This window comes from Heptranchias perlo, chromosome 25, assembly GCF_035084215.1.
Source record: "Heptranchias perlo isolate sHepPer1 chromosome 25, sHepPer1.hap1, whole genome shotgun sequence".
NCBI classification, from domain to species: domain Eukaryota; kingdom Metazoa; phylum Chordata; class Chondrichthyes; order Hexanchiformes; family Hexanchidae; genus Heptranchias; species Heptranchias perlo.
In genome coordinates this window covers 12,013,967-12,035,573 of record NC_090349.1, presented here as the reverse complement: position 1 = coordinate 12,035,573, position 21,607 = coordinate 12,013,967, and the positions used below count along the sequence as shown (strand labels likewise).

General features: G+C 43.3%; 1 protein-coding gene across 1 annotated transcript in view; it reads left to right on the top strand.

Annotated features, from left to right (window-relative positions):
* Positions 1 to 21,607, top strand: part of LOC137342021 (transmembrane protein 233) — a 43,195-nt gene that overhangs the window by 5,093 nt on the left and 16,495 nt on the right. The window contains exon 2 of the mRNA XM_068005624.1: positions 8,880 to 9,014. Within this exon, the coding sequence (XP_067861725.1) occupies positions 8,880 to 9,014 (135 nt within the window). The remainder of the gene's footprint in view (positions 1 to 8,879; positions 9,015 to 21,607) is intronic.

Here is a 21,607-nt window from a genome sequence, read left to right as displayed (position 1 = left end):
ATGATCCTGTCTTGTACTCCATATCACATAACATAATTGCTTTTCCTCGTGGTTTCAAAGGGGCATTGCTCGCATAAAAATATATCTGACAAACTATTTTTGTTTAGGGGAGAAGAGGTCATACTGACTATGTGCGATAGTGTAAAGTGGGTAGTCAATGGAAATAAAAATCGGAAGAGATATGAAATGGGCTGCAGAATTGGCTGTCACCCGATTTACACTATCACAACAACAACTTGTCTTTAATATAGTAAAAACGTCCCAAGGCGCTTCACAGGAGTGTTATCAGTCAAAATTTGACACCAAGCCACATAAAGAGATATTAAGACAGGTGACTTAAACAAGGATGAGAGGGAGAGAGGCAGAGAGGTTTAGGGAGGGAATTCCAGAGCTTAGGTCCCAGGCAGCTGAAGACATGGCCGCTAATGGTGAAGCGATTAAAATCGGGGATGCACAAGAGGCAATAATTGGAGGAGTGCAGAGATCTCAGAGGGTTGTAGGGCTGGAGGAGGTTACAGAGATAGGGAGGGGTGAGGCCATGGAGGGATTTGAACCCAAGGATGAGAATTTTAAAATTGAGGCATTGCAGGACCGGGAGCCAATGTAGGTCAGTGAGTACAGGGGTGATGGGTGAATGGGACTTGGTGCGAGTTACGATACAGGCAGCAGAGTTTTGGATGAGCTGAAGTTTATGGAGGGTGGAAGATGGGAGGCTGGCCAGGAGAGCATTCGAATAGTCGAGTCTGAAGATAACAAAGACATGGATGAGGGTTTCAGCAGCAGATGAGCTGAGGCAGGGGCGGAGACGGGTTATATTATGGAGGTGGAAGTAGGCGGTCTTGATGATGGAGAGGATATGGTGCAAGCTCAGCCCAGGTTCAAATTGGACACCGACGTTGTGAACAGTCCGATTCAGCTTCAGACAGTGAGGGGGAATGGAGTCGGTGGCTAGGGAATGGAGTTTGTGGCAGGGTCCGAAGACAATGACTTCAGTTTTCCCAATATTTAATTGGTGGAAATTTCTTCTCATCCAATACTGGATATCAGACTAGAAATGTGACAAATCAGAGGCAGTGGAGGGGTCGAGAGAGGTGGTGGTGAGATAGAGCTGGGTGTTGTCAGTGTGCATGTGGAATCTGACATTGTGTTTTTGGATGATGTCACCGAGGAGTAGTATGTAGATGAGAAGTAGGTGGGGGCCAAGAATAGATTCTTTTAACATAAAGTCAAAATCTACCCAAAAGAGGCATGTCATGGTAATGTCATATGCAAGTAATGCCAGGTTTTGATAGAAGTTATATTGGTGTTTCTTGTGTAGCAAGCCTTTTTTGTCATTTATTACCAAACACTTGATAATGAAAAGGGTGTCCCTTTGATAAAATGCTTTGGTTGTAATTCACGTTATTGACTCAGAGGCAGCGGCTCAATGCAAACTGATCAGATTTGCAGCTGATACAAATTTGGAGGGAGGAGGGGAGGAGAGGATCAATCAAATCTGAAGAGACACCAAGGATCCACAAGTCGGGTTAGTCAGAAAAAGTAAATGTGTTCATCTCAGATAGTGCAGATTCAATATGATAAGTGTAAACACATCGGAAGGGAGAAATGGATGGCACAGGTAATCTGTGAATGGTGCTGAGTAAGCTAAAGATGAACTTGAGTGAGATTTGGAGGTGTTAGGATATCTTAAGTATTGAGTTTACTATCACAGAATTCAGCAAATAAAATCCTGAACTACAGAACTTAAACCCTAGAGTACAAATTGGAGGATGTCATGCTAAAACTGTATGGTGCTCTGGTCAGATGGCACCTTGACTGCTGTGGTCACTTTTGGTCAGAAATGTGACATTCAAGCCCTGGAGGCAGTGCAGAGAAGAGCCAGGGCTAAAAGGGTTAAATTATGAGGATAGGTTGCATAAACTTGACTTGTATTCCCTTGAGTTTAGCCGTTGAGCAGTGATCTAATTGACATGTTCAAAAATTATAAAATAATTCTATAAGGTAGATACAGAGAAACTATTTCCACTGATAGGGGAATCCAGAAGAAGAGGGCATAAACTTAAAATTAGAGCTAGGCCATTTAGATGTGAAATCAGGAAGTATTTTTTCACACAAAGGGTCGTGGAAATCTGAAACTCTGTCCCCCTAATGGCAATGGATGCTGGAATGATTGAAATTTTCAAGACTGAGATGGACAGATTTTTATTAGGTAAGAGTACCAAGGGATATGGATCAAAGGCACGTAAATGGATTTGCGGTACAGATCAACCATGATCTAACTGAATGGCGGAACGGGCTCGAGGGGCTGAGTGGCCTTCTCCTTTTCCAATGAGCCATTGGACCAATCCCAAGCATCAAAGGATTGTATTATGAAGAAAGATTGGAGGAACTTGATCTATTCGACCTCGAAAGGAGACAACCTTATAGATTTATTTAAAGTAGTAAACAGGATAGAAAAAGTTAATCTAGAACACAAGTTCAAATTACATCACGACAGACGGACAAGGGAGTCCAGTTTCAAGCCAGAATTGATTTCAGGAAGTTCTTCTTCACACAAAGACTGATCAACAGATGATGGAGAGACTATCAGGTCTTCCTGGACTGATGACCTTAGATAAGCTGAATGTAGTAACTTCAAGATGGAGTCCTTGAACTGCTCAGAGATTCATTTCTTGCAGGGTCCCAGTAAACTTTGAGCCGGAATTAGTCAAATTACAAGCTGTTTAAAAGAGAAAGGGTATTTTATATGTTACTTCTGCAGTCATCCACATAGCTGAAGATGCTGCTTGCAACTAGAAAGCTAGAAGTGGGATCTGTTACTTGCAACTTAGTGGGGGGAAGGGGGCAAACCGAATTGTAATTTCCTGTTTTATTGGGTACAAAGAAACAATATAACTGGGAGGTTATGAACATATGTAACACTTGCTTCCTGAACTAATCGTGAATTGTTTGCTGTAATGTGTGTTTGTTAAGGACAAATCTTCAAAGGGTCTGCTTTCACATCAAGGGCATGGCACCCTTATAATCCATAGACCCTCTCTGAATCTTCAGTTTATTTTGATCAAATAGTTTAGCGTGTTTCAAGAATGGAAACAGCTAGAATACCTTTCATGGCCCTGCATACAGAGGTACATGGAACAAGAAGCCAAGGAAGACCAAGGAAGCATTGGATGGACAACGTCAAGGGTGACTTATTGCAGAAAGGCATACAGATGACTGAAGCGGCCAGGCTAGTTCACTGACAACAGTGGAGTGAATTCATTTGGCCCCATTATTGCTGCTGAGCTGAAGGATGGGAATCTAGTAGTAGTAGTAGTTTAGCCTGTACATATTAGTCTGACAGGGTGTTATTTTCCCTCCTCTGAGGTGACTGGAGAATGTGGTGGGCATCGCACGTGTCCTCCAGTAAGAGAACCGCCGCAATTTTGGACTTGGTTGTTAATGTAGCCACGAGTATGAGAACAGTGCTGAGAACCAAATTGCACACATTATGAAACATCAAGGAGCCAACAGACCTTTATAACCGTGGACCTATACTTTAAGCCTAACTGCATCTCATTCCTTCCACATAGCATGGCTCAACAAAGCAGCTTTAGTGGTATGGGAAACTTAAAGGCTGTTGAGAAAACAGTATAAATCAGACCAAAGCTTCATCCTGGTGTCTGAGAGTAATGACACAACCTAAATAGTTCAATCCTAACATAAGAACATAAGAACATAAGAAATTGGAGCAGGAGTAGGCCAATCGGCCCCTCGAGCCTGCTCCGCCATTCAATAAGATCATGGCTGATCTGATCCCAACCACAAATCTAAAGAACACAAGAAGTCGGAGCAGGACCCGGCCACATAGCCCCTGGGCCCTCTCCGCCACCCACAGGGCATTGACCGATCCGAACTCAGCTTCATGTCCAATTTCCTGCCCGCTCCCCATAACCCCTAATTCCCTTTACTTCTAGGAAACTGTCTATTTCTGTTTTAAATTTATCTAATGATGTAGCTTCCACAGCTTCCTGGGGCAGCAAATTCCACAGACCTACCACCCTCTGAGTGAAGAAGTTTCTCCTCATCTCAGTTTTGAAAGAGCAGCCCCTTATTCTAAGATTATGCCCCCTAGTTCTAGTTTCACCCATCTTTGGGAACATCCTTACTGCATCCACCCGATCAAGACCCTTCACAATCTTATATGTTTCAATAAGATCGCCTCTCATTCTTCTGAACTCCAATGAGTAGAGTCCCAATCTACTCAACCTCTCCTCATATGTCCGCCCCCTCATCCCCGGGATTAACCGAGTGAACCTTCTTTGTACTGCCTCGAGAGCAAGTATGTCTTTTCTTAAGTATGGAGACCAAAACTGTATGCAGTATTCCAGGTGCGGTCTCACCAATACCTTATATAACTGCAGCAATACCTCCTTGTTTTTATATTCTATCCCCCTAGCAATAAAAGCCAACATTCTGTTGGCTTTCTTGATCACCTGCTGCACCTGCATACCAACTTTTTGATTTTCTTGCACTAGGACCCCCAGATCCCTTTGTACTGCAGTACTTTCCAGTCTCTCGCCATTAAGAAAATAACTTGCTCTCTGATTTTTCCTGCCAAAGTGCATAACCTCACATTTTCCAATATTATATTGCATCTGCCAAATCTCCGCCCACTCACCCAGCCTGTCTATATCCCCTTGCAGGTTTTTTATGTCCTCCTCACTCTCTACTTTCCCTCCCATCTTTGTATCATCTGCAAATTTTGATATGTTGCACTCGGTCCCCTCCTCTAAATCGTTAATATAGATTGTAAAGAGTTGGGGACCCAGCACCGACCCCTGTGGAACACCACTGGTTACTGGTTGCCAGTCCGAAAATGAACCATTTATCCCAACTCTCTGCTTCCTGTTCGATAACCAATCCTCCACCCATGCCAGAATATTACCCCCAATCCCGTGATTTTTTATCTTAAGTAATAATCTTTTATGTGGCACCTTGTCGAATGCCTTCTGGAAGTCTAAATACACTATGTCCACTGGTTCCCCTTTATCCACCCTATACGTTATATCCTCGAAGAACTCAAGCAAATTTGTCAGACATGACTTCCCCTTCATAAAGCCATGCTGACTTTGTCCTATTAAATTATGCTTATCTAAATGTTCCGTTACTGTCTCCTTAATAATAGACTCCAAAATTTTACCCACCACAGATGTTAAGCTAACTGGCCTATAATTTCCAGCCTTCTGCCTACTACCCTTTTTAAATAACGGTGTTACATTAGCAGTTTTCCAATCTGCCGGGACCTCTCCTGAGTCCAGGGAATTTTGGAAAACTATCACCAAAGCATCCACAATCCCTACTGCCACTTCCCTCAAGACCCTAGGATGGAAGCCATCAGGTCCAGGGGATTTATCCGCCTTGAGTCCCATTATTTTACTGAGTACCATCTCCTGAGTGATTTTAATCGTATTTAGCTCCTCCCCGCCGAGAGTCCCCTGTTTGTCCAGTGTTGGGATATTCTTAGTGTCCTCTACTGTAAAGACTGAAACAAAATATTTGTTCAGCATTTTTGCCATCTCCATGTTTCCCACCATTAATTTCCCGGTCTCATCCTCTAAGGGACCTATGTTTGCCTTAGCCACCCTTTTTCTTTTTATATAACTATAGAAACTCTTGCTATCTGTTTTTATATTTTTTGCTAATTTCTTTTCATAATCTAACTTCCCTTTCTTAATCAATCCTTTAGTTACTTTTTGCTGTCTTTTGAAGAATTCCCAATCTTCTATCCTCCCACTAAGTTTGGCTACCTTATATGTCCTTGTTTTTAGTCGGATACTATCCTTGATTTCTTTACTTAGCCACGGATGGCTGTCATTTCTTTTACACCCTTTTTTCCTCAGTGGAATATATTTATTTTGAAAGTTGTAAAATAACTCCCTAAATGAACACCACTGCTCATGTACCGTCTTACCCTTTAATCTATTTTCCCAGTCCACTTTAATCAATTCCGCTCTCATACCATCATAGTCTCCTTTATTCAAGCTCAGTACGCTTGTTTGAGAATCAACCTTCTCACCCTCTAATTGGATATGGAATTCAACCATGTTGTGGTCGCTCGTTCCAAGGGGATCCTTAACTAGGACATTATTAATTAATCCTGACTCATTACACAGGACCAGGTCCAAGGTTGCCTGCCCCCTTGTAGGATCAGTTACATACTGCTCAAGAAATCCATCCCTGATGCACTCAATGAACTCGTCCTCAAGGCTGCTCTGCCCAATTTGATTTGTCCAGTTAATATGATAATTAAAATCCCCCATAATTATGGCTGTTCCCTTATTACATGCCCCGACTATCTCCTGATTAATACTTCTTCCAGCAGAGTTGCAACTATGAGGAGGCCTATATACTACGCCCACTAATGTTTTTTTTCCCTTATTATTCCTTATCTCCACCCAAACTGTTTCATTATCTTGATGCTTTGTCCCAATATCATTTCTCTGTATTACAGTGATTCCTTCCTTTATTAACATAGCCACCCCACCTCCCCTTCCTTCCTGCCTGTCCTTCCTGATTGTTAAATACCCTGGCATATTTAATTCCCAGTCGTTGTCACCCTGCAGCCATGTTTCTGTAATGGCCACAAGATCATACCCATACATAGTTATTTGTGCCGTTAACTCGTCCATTTTATTACGAATGCTACGTGCATTCAGATAAAGAACTTTCAAATCTGTTTTGTGACGCTTAGTTCCTGCTTTTTCCTTTTTTAACACTTTACCTATTACTCCATACCTTCTGTCCCTTCCTGTTACGCTTTCCTCTCTCTCCCTGCTCAGGTTCCCAACCCCCTGCCACTTTAGTTTAAACCCTCCCCAACAGCACTAGCAAACACTCCTCCTAGGACAGCGGTCCCGGCCCTGCCCAGGTGCAGACCATCCGGTTTGTACTGGTCCCACCTCCCCCAGAACCGTTTCCAGTGTCCCAGGAATTTGAATCCCTCCCCCTTACACCATTCCTCTAGCCACGTATTCATTTGAAATATCCTCCTATTTCTACTCTGACTAGCACGTGGCACTGGCAGCAATCCTGAGATTACTACCTTTGAGGTCCTATTTTTTAATTTACCTCCTAACTCCCTATATTCTGCTTTTAGGACCTCATCCCCTTTTTTACCTATATCGTTGGTGCCTATGTGCACCACGACAGCTGGCTGTTCGCCCTCCCCCTCCAAAATGTTCTGTAGCCGCTCCGAGACATCCTTGATCCTTGCACCAGGGAGGCAACACACCATCCTGGAGTCTCGGTTGCGGCCGCAGAAACGCCTGTCTATTCCCCTTACAATTGAGTCCCCTATCACTATAGCTCTGCCACTCTTTTTCCTCCCAGCCTGTGCAGCAGAGCTACCCGTGGTGCCAGGAAGTTGGCTGCTGCTGCCTTCCCCTGATAAGTCATCCCCCTGTGCCATTAGAGATATTATTGGACAATTGAGAGAGGATTACATGAGGAATAATGGATAGCTGCGAATGTGTCACAGAAAGAATAATGGATACATCTGGGGAGAGAACTGCAGAAGGATTGTTGGTACTGTGTTAAAACCTGAGGCAGGAATGATAGTGACGTTAGACATTTTTTCATGCAAAGGACTTTTAGAGTAGAGAACGCCCAAATGGATGTTGAAGCTGAGTTAATCACATTTCATAGGGAATTAGATAAACATCTGAAGAAGGAAAATATTAAAGAAGAAAGATCAGGGATGTAGGATAGCTCCAATGTGGAACTAGTATTGGCATAGACATGATGGGCCGAACAACCTCCTTCTGTGCTAAAACTTAGACAATAAAAGGCAATTCAGCCCATTTGGCTCCCCTATTGTTTCAGCCTGTATTCAGGACCTGTTCAAATTATTCTTCCCCCACTCTTGCCTGTCAAATTGAGAATTTTTCTATTTCCTTGTAATAGTCAACAACAACTTACATTTATATAGCACCTTTAACGTAGTAAAACGTCCCAAGGCACTTCACAGGAGCGTTATTTGACACCGAGCCACATAAGAAGATATTAGGACAGGTGACCAAAAGCTTGGTTAAAGAGGTAGATTTTAAGGAGCGTCTTAAAGGAGGAGAGGTGGAGAGGTTTAGGGAGGGAATTCCATAGCTTAGGGCCTAGATGGCTGAAGGCACGGCTGCCAGTGGTGGGGCGAAGGAAATCAGGGATGCACAAGAGGCCAGAATTGGAGGAACGCAGCTATCAAGACCGAAATCAATAGATTTTTGGACACTAAGGGAATCAAGAGATATGGGGATAGGGCAGGAAAGTGGAGTTGAGGTAGAAGGTCAGCCATGATCTTATTGAATAGCGGGGCAGACTCGAGGGGTCGTATGGTCTACTCCTGCTCCCATTTCTTATGTTCTTATGTTCTTGAAGGGTTGTAGGGCTGGAGGAGGTTACAGAAATAGGGAAATAGGAAATACAGAAATGTGAGGCCATGGAGGGATTTGAAAACAAGGATGAAAATTTTTAATTCAAGTTGTGACTGCACCAGGAACCAATGTAGGTCAGAAAGCACAGGGGTGATGGGACAATAGAATGGAGTGAGTTAGGATAGGGGCAGCAGAGTTTTAGATGAGCTCAAGTTTATGGAGGCTGGAAGATGGGAGGCCGGCTAGGAGAGCATTGGAATAGTCGAGTTTAGAGGTAACAAAAGCATGGATGAGGGTTTCAGCAGCAGATAGGCTGAGGCAGGGGTGGAAACAAATGATATTATGAAGGTGGAAGTAGGCCTGTCTTGGTGATGGAGATGATATGGCAGCATTCACGGTGCTAAGTGCCAGTCTAATCACTAAGTTAAAGTGCATGACATTATTTTATACTAATGGTTATTTTCCATCCTTCAGGCTCTACATAGCTACAATGCGGGAGATATCGATGGAGCCAAGAAGCTGGGGCACATAGCAGTGTTGGTTGCCATCGGAGCTATTATTGCTGGATTATTAGTTATTGCAATCTTTTGCATCGTTCATTTCTCTACGGTAGGGACCTTGCACTTAACATCTTTTAATCTGGTGTACTCAATTTGACTCCCTGATCAATTGTTTGAGACTGACACCATAATGGTTAATAGCCAAAAGACTTTATTTAGCACAAGCAAGAATCAATACATTACAGTATTTAAGCAATTGTTTACAAAGCACAATTGAGAATTATATTACCCCGTTGTTCTTTGGGTAGAAGCCGCGACCTCATTCCTGTTCCTTCATTCACGTACTCTTGTTCTCGTTTTCCCGCCTGGTACTTTCTTTTCTGTCCTCTACACAAACAAGTTTCAAATCCTGCCAGTTATACCCGAAAAAATGGAACTGCGGCAAAATATATCCAATCAGGTACTTTCCCAAATACTCCCCTTAATTTACCCAATTATGTGGACAACACGTACTTATCCAAATGAGACAGAGCCATGTGGCCCACCTTATCTCTCCTTATTCTCAATAAATTCTTAGCACAATGTTTCCCTGTCCCTGCAGTAGAGGAATCATCCTGTAGGCCTTGAAGGTAACGGGAGTACTAGCTAGCATCAGCATTCCAGTATGTCTGAAGCAGTGGGGATACCGTTATGTCCCTCCCTTAGTTTGCAATAACAAGATTCTCATGGCTGATATTCCTGCAGCTGCAGTAAGTTAATTTAAAAGCAGTCTATGTTCTGGTACAATAGTTTCAGCTAAAGTCTTGACTAATTAACTCTTTTGAGCCTGGTTCCCCTAAATACCTTCTAAACCTATATTTTCTTACACTGGCCTGGTTTCGAAGTACATTTGACATTTGGAAGTTCATGAGATGAGTTGCAGCCATACAGTTTTGGTAAAATTAATTCAGAATTATCAGCAGTCTGTTATTTCACCTTTCACGTCTGCATCGATACAAGGCAGTGAGTAGCGTTTTCTGGAAAAGATTACAAAATGTTTTTTTGATACCATAAGAAGTGGCAAAAGGAATAATAAGATCAGGATAGGAATGAAGGTCTGACTTGAAAGGGTAACAGTCAAACCCCAAAATAATAGACTGGTATATATGGAGTTTGCTGCCTGACTGCTTAGATGTGAAAGTGAGCCAAACAGACCAGGAATGTTGCAGGTTCACTCCCTGGTCTGTGCTGAGTTAGCTGACTTCAGTTTAGTCAGGGTGGTGGCAGGGGTACTATAATTAGCTTCAGGGAAAGGATTGCAATCTAATAACTCCTGCTGAAAGGTACATGTTTGTGAGTGTCGTGCAAGCCTGCCACAGCTGAATAGCACACTTACACTTGCTGTCCGGGCTCCCACATGAAGAGTTGTTACTTGGCCAAAGTGCAGAGGCTAACCTACAATCATGGAACAATACTGCACCATGAGGCAGCATCTTCAGGATAGGAAGATGGAGCCAGGATCACTGTGATCCTTTCTACAACCGAAGAGGGAAGCTGACCTATTCTCGGAGTTCAGCTCATTATAATAATTTTAATGTACCCCCTCTACACATTCTCCACAAGTGCAGAGAGTGCAATGAATGAAAGGTAGACAGTGAATGTGCAGTGCAAACACTGTTTACACACTTGAACAATTAGCTTCAGGAAAAGGATTGGGAGCAGGGCCAAGGAGATTCCTGTTAGGGTTGCCAACTTCGGTTGGACATATTCCTGAAGGTTTCATCACATGACCTACCACCTCCAACCCGCTCAGTCAAACAGCTATTTTTCCCCCATCTCCAATTTTTTATAACTAATAAACAAAGGTGTTCAAAGAGAATGAAAAAAGCCACATCATTTGTTAATGCCCCTATGATTTTTATCCCAGGTTGCTCGCAGCAGTGCCCAAGAGATTAATCTTTAATTCCCGGAGACTCCAGGACAATTCTGGAGGGTTGGCAACCCTAATTCCCGGCCATTAACACAGGGCTTCCCTCTGCAGTGTAATTGAAGCATTGTGTTCCTGATATTTAATATTTTTAAGAACTAACAAAATGGTGGATTAATTCCAAACAATTGCTTTTCTATATAAAAAAAGGTGCTTTAATATTTGAAATTTACTCAGGTCAACAATAAAAACTATGGCTAGGAGGCATGAGATTATAATATTACAGAGCCACATTGACACTATGGGGGAGAGACACAGTATTACAATTAGAAGGGTGGCCGTTTATGGTTAGTGTGACATTTAGAGATAAATTCTGTGATCCCGGACTCCCAATAGGAAGATGCACTATGAATTTCCCCTTTAGTCTGGAGCCAACCATTTTAAACTTTTTAGTTTTGCAACTTGTGAATATCTGATAGGCAAAAAAAGGTATAAGGAAGAAAAATAAAATTAAAAGATATCAGCACCACACAGCATATAGCAGGTTAGCAACATTACAACAATAACAAACTGGAATACAAGTTTGTAACAGTTAAGATATCTGAGGCAAGATTAAGCAAATTGACAATAAAGGTTCATATGCATTGAATAAGCGCTATTATGGTGACAGTTTCAACAAAGGCTGAGTCAAAGAGAACCACGGCAGATCTATTCAGGCCTGATAAAGGCACCTGTGATGAGGACCAGGAGAGCAAGTCATACAGTTTGCACTAGGAATGGCCTTAGGTTTCATGTTTACAACAGGAACAAGAGTTTGGGGCAAACATCACAACTGTGGGAGGACAAAATCAGAAGAATGATTAAACAATAATAGGAGGAGGGGAGTTTCATTCAGGTCTGGGCTAGGGGCAGGGTCCTTCCTCCATATTGTGTGTTGGGGGGAGGGGGGAAGAAATATAGATCCCAAGGGAACCCCCAAGCCTAGCCCCAGACCAACCCAAGAATCTACTGAGAACACTTTGACTAGCACAATCCATCCTCTCTTCATCCATGATAATTCAAAGAGAGCAACCATACACAAATAAATTGAGATTGACAAAGGGAGTCTATCATTCTCTTTGAGCCCCTTTCCATGTTGAGCAAGTTGTCATTACTGGTTGTTTCCAGAAAACTGGAAGCCAATGAATGACAGAAAGTTGATTAAATGAACCATTCCGGAGTCCAATGGAGCCTCTGCATGAAGATCCAAGACAGAATGCATTGAGTTGGGTGAAAAAGAAATACTTGTAATGAACTGTACTCACTTCGGTATCATGACCTAATATGGTTGGATTGACAGACAAATCCAGAAGATACATGTTAGGGAGCTGACTCTTCCACATCTTCTCCAACACTGATCCGTAGTCTCAGACTGCAACAATGCAACTGCAATAGTTGTGGTAATCTGATTAGAAGCTTTCACTAGGGGTTGTCAGTTAATAGTCTAGGAACTGTAGACCAAATCAGCCGAAAGTCTACAATTACAATTGGCCAACCAACACCTCTTGTGAAATCAACCCATCTTCCTTAACTGAACCAATCAGAAAGAGCTCCAGACTTTAGATCTGTCTGGAAACCTGGTGGCCAGTTTGTGTCAAAAGGAAATGGCAGATCTGGAGATGTCTTAAGAAAACTCATTGGCTGGGGGTTTCCGTTTCCATACTGGTCAGCCTGCAATTTTCTACCCATTCACTTTAATGAGTGGGCTGATAAGCACAGAAGCAGAAAACCCCGATCCATCATCTTTAAGGGAGTACTTGCCTTGTAGGGAAGTAAGGTTTGGACCCACTCACCTTCCAACAAGTGGGAGAGCCATCAAACACCCAAGTAACAACAACTTCCATCTATATGATGCCTTTAATATAGAAGAATATTCCAAGAGGTATTTTCTTTTTTTAAATGTACCCTTAACCCAAGAAGGAGATATTAGGAGGGATGAACAAAAGCTTGGTCAAAGGGGTGGGTTCTTTGGAAGGTAAAGGAGGAGAAGGAGAGGGATTTAGAGAGGGAATTCCAGAGTGTGGGCCAGAGTATCACTGTAAATAGGAATATCTAATAGGATTCCCCCCTACATGGACGGTGAGTTGTATGCAGATACAAGCTGGTACTGGCTTACAAGCAACACTGAAAATCAAGGAAAATGTAGGATACGCCTGTTTCATTCTGCTGTGCAAAGTGATACTCGGATTGACAGCTAGTCGGCACAGATGCCTTAGAATTTGTCAGCATCCTGATACATGAGACAAAAGCAATGCCACAACATTGTAGGGTCCCATTAAGCCAAAATTGACAGTATTTTGACATAGGATCAGCTACTTCACTGATTATTTATGCCACATAAAACTTGCCAGTTGCGAATGATCAAGTGAGAAGGGACTAGGTTGCATGGTTTTATAATTTCTGGGCCACGTGCAAATCACCAGTAGAAAACTAAGACAGATATAATTCTTCTTAAGGCCTTTATTGAAAAGGGTTTTTGACCCCATCAAACATCATCTTCACATCAAAGAACCAGAGGGTTGTGTAGAGTCCCTACAAGCCACAATAAGATATATGGATATCCTCATATTGACCCATTCTCTTACAAATAAGCTCACCTGGTCAGGGAAGAAAAGGTTCTTCAGCATCTTTTAGTAGAAAGCTTTGTGAGGAGTTGAGGCTTCAATACCCAGAGGTCCATCCCTGGCTTCAATTCTCATAGGTCAGTCCCTGGCTTCCATACCACAAGTCTATCCCTAGCTTCAGTACTCACATGTCCCATCTCTCTGCCACTCCACCTCTCTCTCTTCTCCTTTAAGACCCTCCTAAAAAATACCTCTTTGACAAAGCTTTTAGTCATCCATTCTAATATCTCCTTCTTTGGCTCGGTGTCAATTTTTGTCTGATTACCCAACTGTGAAGCACCTTGGGACATTTTCCTACGTTAAAGCTGCTATATAAATGCAAGTTGTTGTACCCCTGCCTTCAGTACCCACAGGCCCATCCCTGGCATCAGTACCCACAGGTCCATCCCTGGCCTCAGTACCCACAGGTCCATCCCTGGCCTCAGTACCCACAGGTCCATCCCTGGCCTCATTACCCACAGGTCCATCCCTGGCCTCATTACCCACAGGTCCATCCCTGGCATCGGTACCCACAGGTCCATCCCTGGCTTCAATACCCACAGGTCCATCCCTGGCCTCATTACCCACAGGTCCATCCCTGGCATCGGTACCCACAGGTCCATCCCTGGCATCGGTACCCACAGGTCCATCCCTGGCTTCAATACCCACAGGTCCATCCCTGGCCTCAGTATCCACAGGTCCATCCCTGGCATCAGTACCCACAGGTCCATCCCTAGCATCAGTACCCACAGGTCCATCCCTGGCATCAGTACCAACAGATCCACCCCTGGCTTCAATACCCACAGGTCTATCCTAAACCTTGATATGAGGATGAAAGTGAATCTTAATGTTGACAGAAGCAACTGTTTTTAATTTGCCTTGTTCGACACATGGAGCAACAAATGCATCCAATTTTTTTTAAAGAGGGCCAGAATAATCCTGAGTTTTTGCCACTTGTTTGCAGAGGGAATGAAGCAGTAGCTCGCTCAGTCTTCCTCTCTCTAACATGAGCTTTGATTGAATGCCACTGAATTGGGGAGAATCTGGGGAGGTTAAATCCAGGAAAGAAAACAGGTGCAATGTTACATGGAGGAAGAATTACAGCATACACAGTAATGCTGGTTATCAGCTAAGTGCTAATTTAGCATGAAGAACTGCTGTTTGTAATGCTCTATAGTTCATCTTGGCAATTTGAAACTGTTTTGTTTTGAAATGCTATATGCTATGCATCTCAATAGTAGACAGCACTATGTATAGATGGGGGGAGGGGGGTGCTATTCAGTGATTCACTGCACACTACAGTAGATAAGTAGCCCTCTTGAAATAAATTGAATGTGCATAACTTTTTCCATTGTTTATTAAAAACGTGATTGGCTTAAAGAGCATAAATTCAAAATTAGGTCTAACCTACTGGTATGAGAGTCTGTAACCTAACTTTCAGCTCATTACATAGGTATTTTAGAAACACATAACCTACAATTATCTAGACAGATCTTTATCTCTGATAATTCTAGGGGGTTTGCTGTAGGCATTGGGATTTCCAGACCCTATGGAGCCTGCAAGAAGATCTCGGGAGATCCGCTAGGTCATCTGTTTTCTGCCTGTCCGTGTGTCAGCTGATTTTTGTATTTGTTGATCCACTAGAATGTTCTTTCTGTTGCTATACACTCATAAAAATGTCTGCAACATTGGCATCATTTTGATTTGAGAAACCAGTACTGTCTTTTGGAAGTTAGGACATGGATCCTGTGGGTGTGTCTATATTCGCAAAGGGTCCCTGGAAATGTGTCAATATTTGTAGAGGGGGGTTCTGGGAGAGCACCAGTATTTGTAGGGAGTGCGCCAGTATTTGTAGGGAGTATCTAGGGAGTGCGCCAGTATTTGTAGGGAGTTTCCTGGGAGTGCACCAGTATTTGTAGGGAGTGTCCTGGGAGTGTGCCAGTATTTGTACAGGGGGTCCTGGGGGTGGGGCAGTATTTATAAGGGTGTTCCTGGAAGTGTGCCAGTATTTGCGCCAGTATTTTTTTTTTTATTCGTTCACGGGATGTGGGCGTCGCTGGCAAGGCCGGCATTTATTGCCCATCCCTAATTGCCCTTGAGAAGGTGGTGGTGAGCTGCCTTCTTGAGCGAGATTTTACAACTGAGTGGCTTGCTAGGCCATTTCAGAATCAACCACATTGCTGTGGGTCTGGAGTCACATATAGGCCAGACCGGGTAAGGGCAGCAGGCTTCTTTCCCTAAAGGACATTAGTGAACCAGATGGGTTTTTACGACAATCCGGTAGTTTCATGGCCATCATTACTGATACTAGTATTTTAATTCCAGATTTTTATTTAATTAATTGAATTTAAATTCGCCAGCTGCCGTGGCGGGATTTGAACTCATGACTCTGGATTTTAGTCCAGGCCTCTGGATTACTAGCCCAGTAACATAACCACTATGCTACCGTACCTTGTAGGGAGTGTCCTGGGAGTGCGCTAGTATTTGTAGGGAGTGTCCTGGGAGTGCGCCAGTATTTGTAGGGAGTGTCCTGGGAGTGTGCCAGTATTTGTACAGGGGGTCCTGGGGGTGGGGCAGTATTTATAAGGGTGTTCCTGGAAGTGTGCCAGTATTTGCAGGGAGTGTCCTGGGAGTGCGTCAGTATTTGTAGAGGGGATTCTGGGAGTGCATCAGGATTTATAGAGGGGGTCCTGGGAGTGCCTCAGTATTTGTACGGGGGCATCCTGGGAGTGCGCCAGTATTTATATGAGGGTCCTGGAAGTGTGCCAATATTCGTAGGGAGTTTCTGGAAGTGTGCCGGTATTTGAAGGTCATTCCTGGGTGTGTGCCAGTATTTGTAGGGTGGTCCTGGGAGTGCGTCAGTATTTGCGAGGAGTCTTCAATAGGTTTTTCAGATTTTCAGGGGATCCCTCTACTAAAACATTTGAAAAACTCTGCAGTAGACCACCAAGTCAAAACAAAAAGCAAGGCTTGTGCTAACAGAAAGGTTATATTAATGGAGGACTTTAACCAACCTAGTACAAATAGGGAATAAAAACAGAAAATGCTAGAAACACACAGCAGGTCAGGCAGCATCTGTGGAGAGAGAAACAGAGTTAACGTTTCAGGTCAATGCCTGACCAGCCATTTTCTGTTTTTATTTCAGATTTCCAGCATCCACAGTATTTTGCTTTTGTTTTAGTACAAATAGGGAATACTCAAGCAGCCTAACATGACTCAAATTAAGTACATGACTGCTTTCAGACCCAATGCATTAGGATATCATGAGAGATGTGAGCATGCTATCAGTTAGAACTAAATTTGCATTTATGCTCTTTAAACTAATTAGGGCTGAAATTACTCCGGGTTCTGCTGATCTTCCACTATAACTCTGCCGGGAAACTGGCGCTACCCGCCTGGTCGCTGCCAACTCCAGGAGATTCCGATTTTCCTTGTAAGGGGCAGAACCTTTAGCAAATGGCACCAAGGGGTGGAGCCAGGGGTTCAATTGGTTGAGGTTGGGGACTCCTGGGCAAACCTCCCGCCCCTCTCTCCAATGGCAGATGGATGTCAGATTTTCTGTCACATGGTAGGTGTGCGTGAGGAATGTACCCGCGGTGGCACTTGTGCCCACCTGCCCTATGCTAATCAGGTGCCCTCCCACTGATCCCTTAAACTCCAGCGGAGTCAGTGCTGGAGTGACCGGTGGAATTTCAACCCCATTATATTTTTAATAAACGATAGGTTACCCATATTCAATTTATTTCAAGAGAGCGACTCGTTTATTGTAGTGTGCACACTGAGGATAAAAGTATTGGCAACCCCTGAGCAACAATGACCATGTGCGATAAACCAACACTATGAAGCAAAAGTACTCAGGTATAGAAGTTCAAAAGAGCCCATCTCAAGGGAAAGAGCTTAAAGAAACCAACTGAAGGGTAGTGCTCAAGAAGACCTCCGTTGAGGACAAATAACCTGCAGTCCCCAACGCTTAATGCGATTTGTCCGCTATATGTGGTGGACGGTAAAACCATGATAGGTCATAACAAGGAAACAGCATGTCTGGGTTGAGCATAACCAACAGCAGACCCTCACCGAGAACTTCTTCTGGCCATCAGGAAATGTTTCTGCATGTGCTGGAAACATTTTAAAGTATCGGGCAAGATTTTTAAAAAATCAGGCAAGATGCAGAACGCCTGAAGTCCACTTTCCACTTGTTCACTTGTTAGCAGTTGCCTTCGAATCAATACCAATCTCATCACTCAGGTAATCGCACTTTAATGAGGCGCAAACAGCTGATTGAAACCGCTTGAAGATCCGACTTTGCCTGAAATCAGTAAAGCTTTTTAAATCGGTAAATACAGGGGATTAATGAGGTGCGAAGAATTTATTGAACTGCCTGAAATAGTCAGCCCCCCTAATACGTTATAATTGTAATTCATGCCTTTGGTACTGGCCATAGGTTAGCGCCATTTGCCCGATATAGGCGGCCGCCCGTGATAAGCGTGGATGGTGTAAGTGGTGAGGACTGTACCATTATGGATACACTACCGAGCACGCAGTTAATATCGAGGACTAGTAAGTGCAGACTAAATTAACATGATCTAAAGTAACAAGATAATGCAAAGTAAATAAGGAAAACAAACTCTGCAAAGCTTGTATGAAGAGATGTGAGGGAAGCCACTGTGAAGAATACAGAAGCTTTCCAAAAAAGGTAGTCAGAGGGGTAAAGAGAGAACTAGAAATGAGCATCGCTGTACAAATCAAATGCAACAGTAATGAAATATTCCTGTATTATAACAGCCAAGTATTGTCAAAGGAGAATTGGAATCCCTTAAAAACACTAACAGGTTTGAAACTGAAGATGATTTGTTAACATATTGAATGATAATGTCCTGGAAGTATTCACTAGAGAAGACTCTAGAACAACAACAACTTGCATTTATATAGTGCGTTTAACGCAGTAAGTCGTCCCAAAGCCCTTCACAGGAGAGTTATCAAACAAAATTTGATACCGAGCTATATTAGGAGATATTAGGACAGGTGACCAAAAGCTTGGTCAAAGAGGTAGGTTTAAACGAGTGTCTTAAAGGAGGAGAGAGAGGTGGAGAGGATTAGGGGGGGAATTCCAGAGCTTACGGCCTAGGCAGCTGAAGGCACGGCCGCCAATGGTGGAGCGATTAAAATCGGGGATGTGCAAGAGGCAAGAATTGAAGGAGCATAGAGATCGCAGAGGGTTGTAGGGCTGGAGGAGGTTACAGAGATGGGGAGGGGCGAGGGCATGGAGGGATTTGAAAACAAGGATGAGAATTTTAAAATCGAGGCGTTCCCGGAACGGGAGCCAAAGTAGGTCAGCAAGCACGGGTGATGGGAGAATGGGACTTGGTGCGAGTTAGGATACGGGCAGCAGAGTTTTGGGTGAGCTTATTTATGGAGGAAGTGTGCTATCCATCTTAGAAAGGTCTACAACTGAAACTGATATTTTTAACACCACTTGCAAGGAAGCCCTAGATGCGCAAAAAAAAGGAACATGAAATACCCAGCAATGGATGGAATATTACAAAAGTGCTGAGTGCAATTAGGGACCAAGTGTGTGAAGTGCTGACGCTTGTCCAGAGGGAGTCATTGAATATGCAGGAAGACCCACTGGATTGTAAACAAGTAGACATGCCGCTTATTTAAAAAAAACCAGATAACTAGAGATCCATTAATATTAGGAGCAAATGTGAGGATTATCTATATGAAAGTAACTGAGGAAATGGCAATCAACACAATTTTACAAGGGGGATATCTGTCGTGACTAACTTCTTTGAGTTCTTTACGGAACTGACACCTCAAGTGGATATTGGAAAGTATATATATGGTAGAAACACAATGCAGGTTAGTCTAATCTGCAGATGATAGGAAACTAGGATGGCAAATCTGATGAAGCGACCAAGGAACTACAGAAGGAACTACACAAAATTCCCAATTGGGAAGGACAATGGCAGATGAAATTCAGTACAAAAAAGGGCATGGTGTTACACTCTGGAAGAAAAATTAGAGGTACTTAACAAATGGGGTTCAATTCGCTAGGGGAGAGACTGAAAGAGATCTTGGAATGGTAGTAGACTCAACATTTGCCACGTTAAGTCATTAAGGAGCAGCAATCAACAAAGCAAACAGAACGCTGAGCTATATTGCCAAATCATAGAAGCTGTCATGTTGAAGCTATATCTGTGTGGTCACTGAGGCACAAGAAACCATTTAAGCCCTAAAAATGGTGCAGAGGTGGGCCACAAGATTGATCCATAGTGTTAGAGGACTGAGTTATGAGGATAGGCTGCAGTAACTCCAACTCTTCAGCTTCAATAGGAGAGAGAACTTGATAGAGGCGAATAAGATACTAAACATGTTCATCTGAAGCACTGGTTCAAGTTGAACTATTACTGCAGGACAAGGTACAAACTTACAATTTAGACTAATGTCAGCAAGCACTTCTTCATACATAAAGTGAACAATACCTGGGATGGTATTTTGGATAAAGCATCGGAAGCAAAACACTGGAATTGTTTGAGACAGCTAGATGCTGTGATGGGGGCACCATAGATTTCTATAGAATGGGATGAATGGCTTCTTTCATCTGAACTTATCTGTTCACCCACGGTAATATTCTTTAAATTGGAAATTTTCCAGTATGAGCTGTTTTTTGAGTTTGTTCTAAATCCATGCCGAATATTCAAGTTCATCCTAGGTATTCTCCATCTGGTGAATAGGGGGCTCAATATTCTCTTTTGCCAGATAGGAAGTCCATTCTAATCCCTGCCTCCTTGTTTTATGCAGGGCTCCAATAAAGGAGTACCAAGGCATAATTCAAGCCTTTGATATAAATGCTATGGCAGTCCTAGACAAGCTAAAAGAGCTTAAAAAAAATACATCCCCAGGGATTGATGGTATTTACCAAAGTGATGAGAGAGATTAGGGAGGAGATTTGTGAGGCACAGATGGTCATGAGGGAGTCAATGGACACTGGGGAGGTACTACCAGATTGGAAACAGGAAAACGAGGTGCCCATATTCAAAAAGGGCAGACACAGGCACACAGGCAATTAGTCTTAGTACAATTCCTTTAAAAAAAATTGAATTGATTATCAGGAGTAAACTTAAGAATTATCTGCACAATGACAACCTAGTAAACAACATGGCTTTAGAGAGGGAAGATCCTTTCTGACCACCCTCCTTGATTTCTATAAGGAAGTGACAACCCAAATCAACTCTGGTACTTAAACTCCAAAAGGCATTTGATAAAGTTCCAAAGGAAAGGTTACTGATTAAGCTGCAAGCAGTGGGGATTCAGGGCAAAACTTGAGCATGGATTTTTAAAAAATGGTTTAAGGGTGGAAAACAATAAGTACTGCATAGAGGAGTAATGTCAGGGTGGGGGGAAGTACTGAGTGGGGTGCCCCAGGACTGTTGGGATCACTGCTGTTTCTAATTTACAGTAAAGACTTGGGCTGCGATATTTACGGGGAGGTGGGGAGGGAGCGGAGGAGCACGGTAGCATGTCTAAAACCCGGAAAGCCTGGGGACACGGAAGTCCTGCCGATATTAATGGCAGCTCCTCATTAACATTTTCTTCTTCCGTTTCCCGCCCAGCAGCCTGCCAGATTGACAGGCTGACTGGCTGCCAGGCGGGAAAACCAGCCATGATCGGCAGAAGGGAAGCCAAAGGCGTCCTTGAGGGGCCAGGGAGAGCACTCCTGCTCCTCCTGGCCCACAAGGAGTGCTATAAAAAGCACTTACTTACCTGCTTCAGCCTGCAGCTCCTGCCTCTATTTCGCTATCGGGTTTCTCGAGCTCTGGGAAATCCGTCCGGCAGCTGTTAAATTTAAATCAGGCTCCCAACTGCACTGTGGGAGCCTGATTTAAATGTGATAATGAAGTGTCCCGCCTCTCCAAGATGGGACACGCATGCTGTAAAAATGGCGGTGAGCTCATATGCGCCGGGTTGGTTCCGCGGTCCCTGATTTTTACATTTTTAACCCCCCCGCAACTCTCCTGCCTGCCGTGGGGAGGGAGGGGGGGTTAATATCGAGGCCTTGGATTCAGAAACTCAGCGCAAATTGGTTAAATTTGCAGTTGATACCAAATTGGAAGAAGCAGCCCAATGAGCCAAAGAAAATATGTTAGTGGGCTG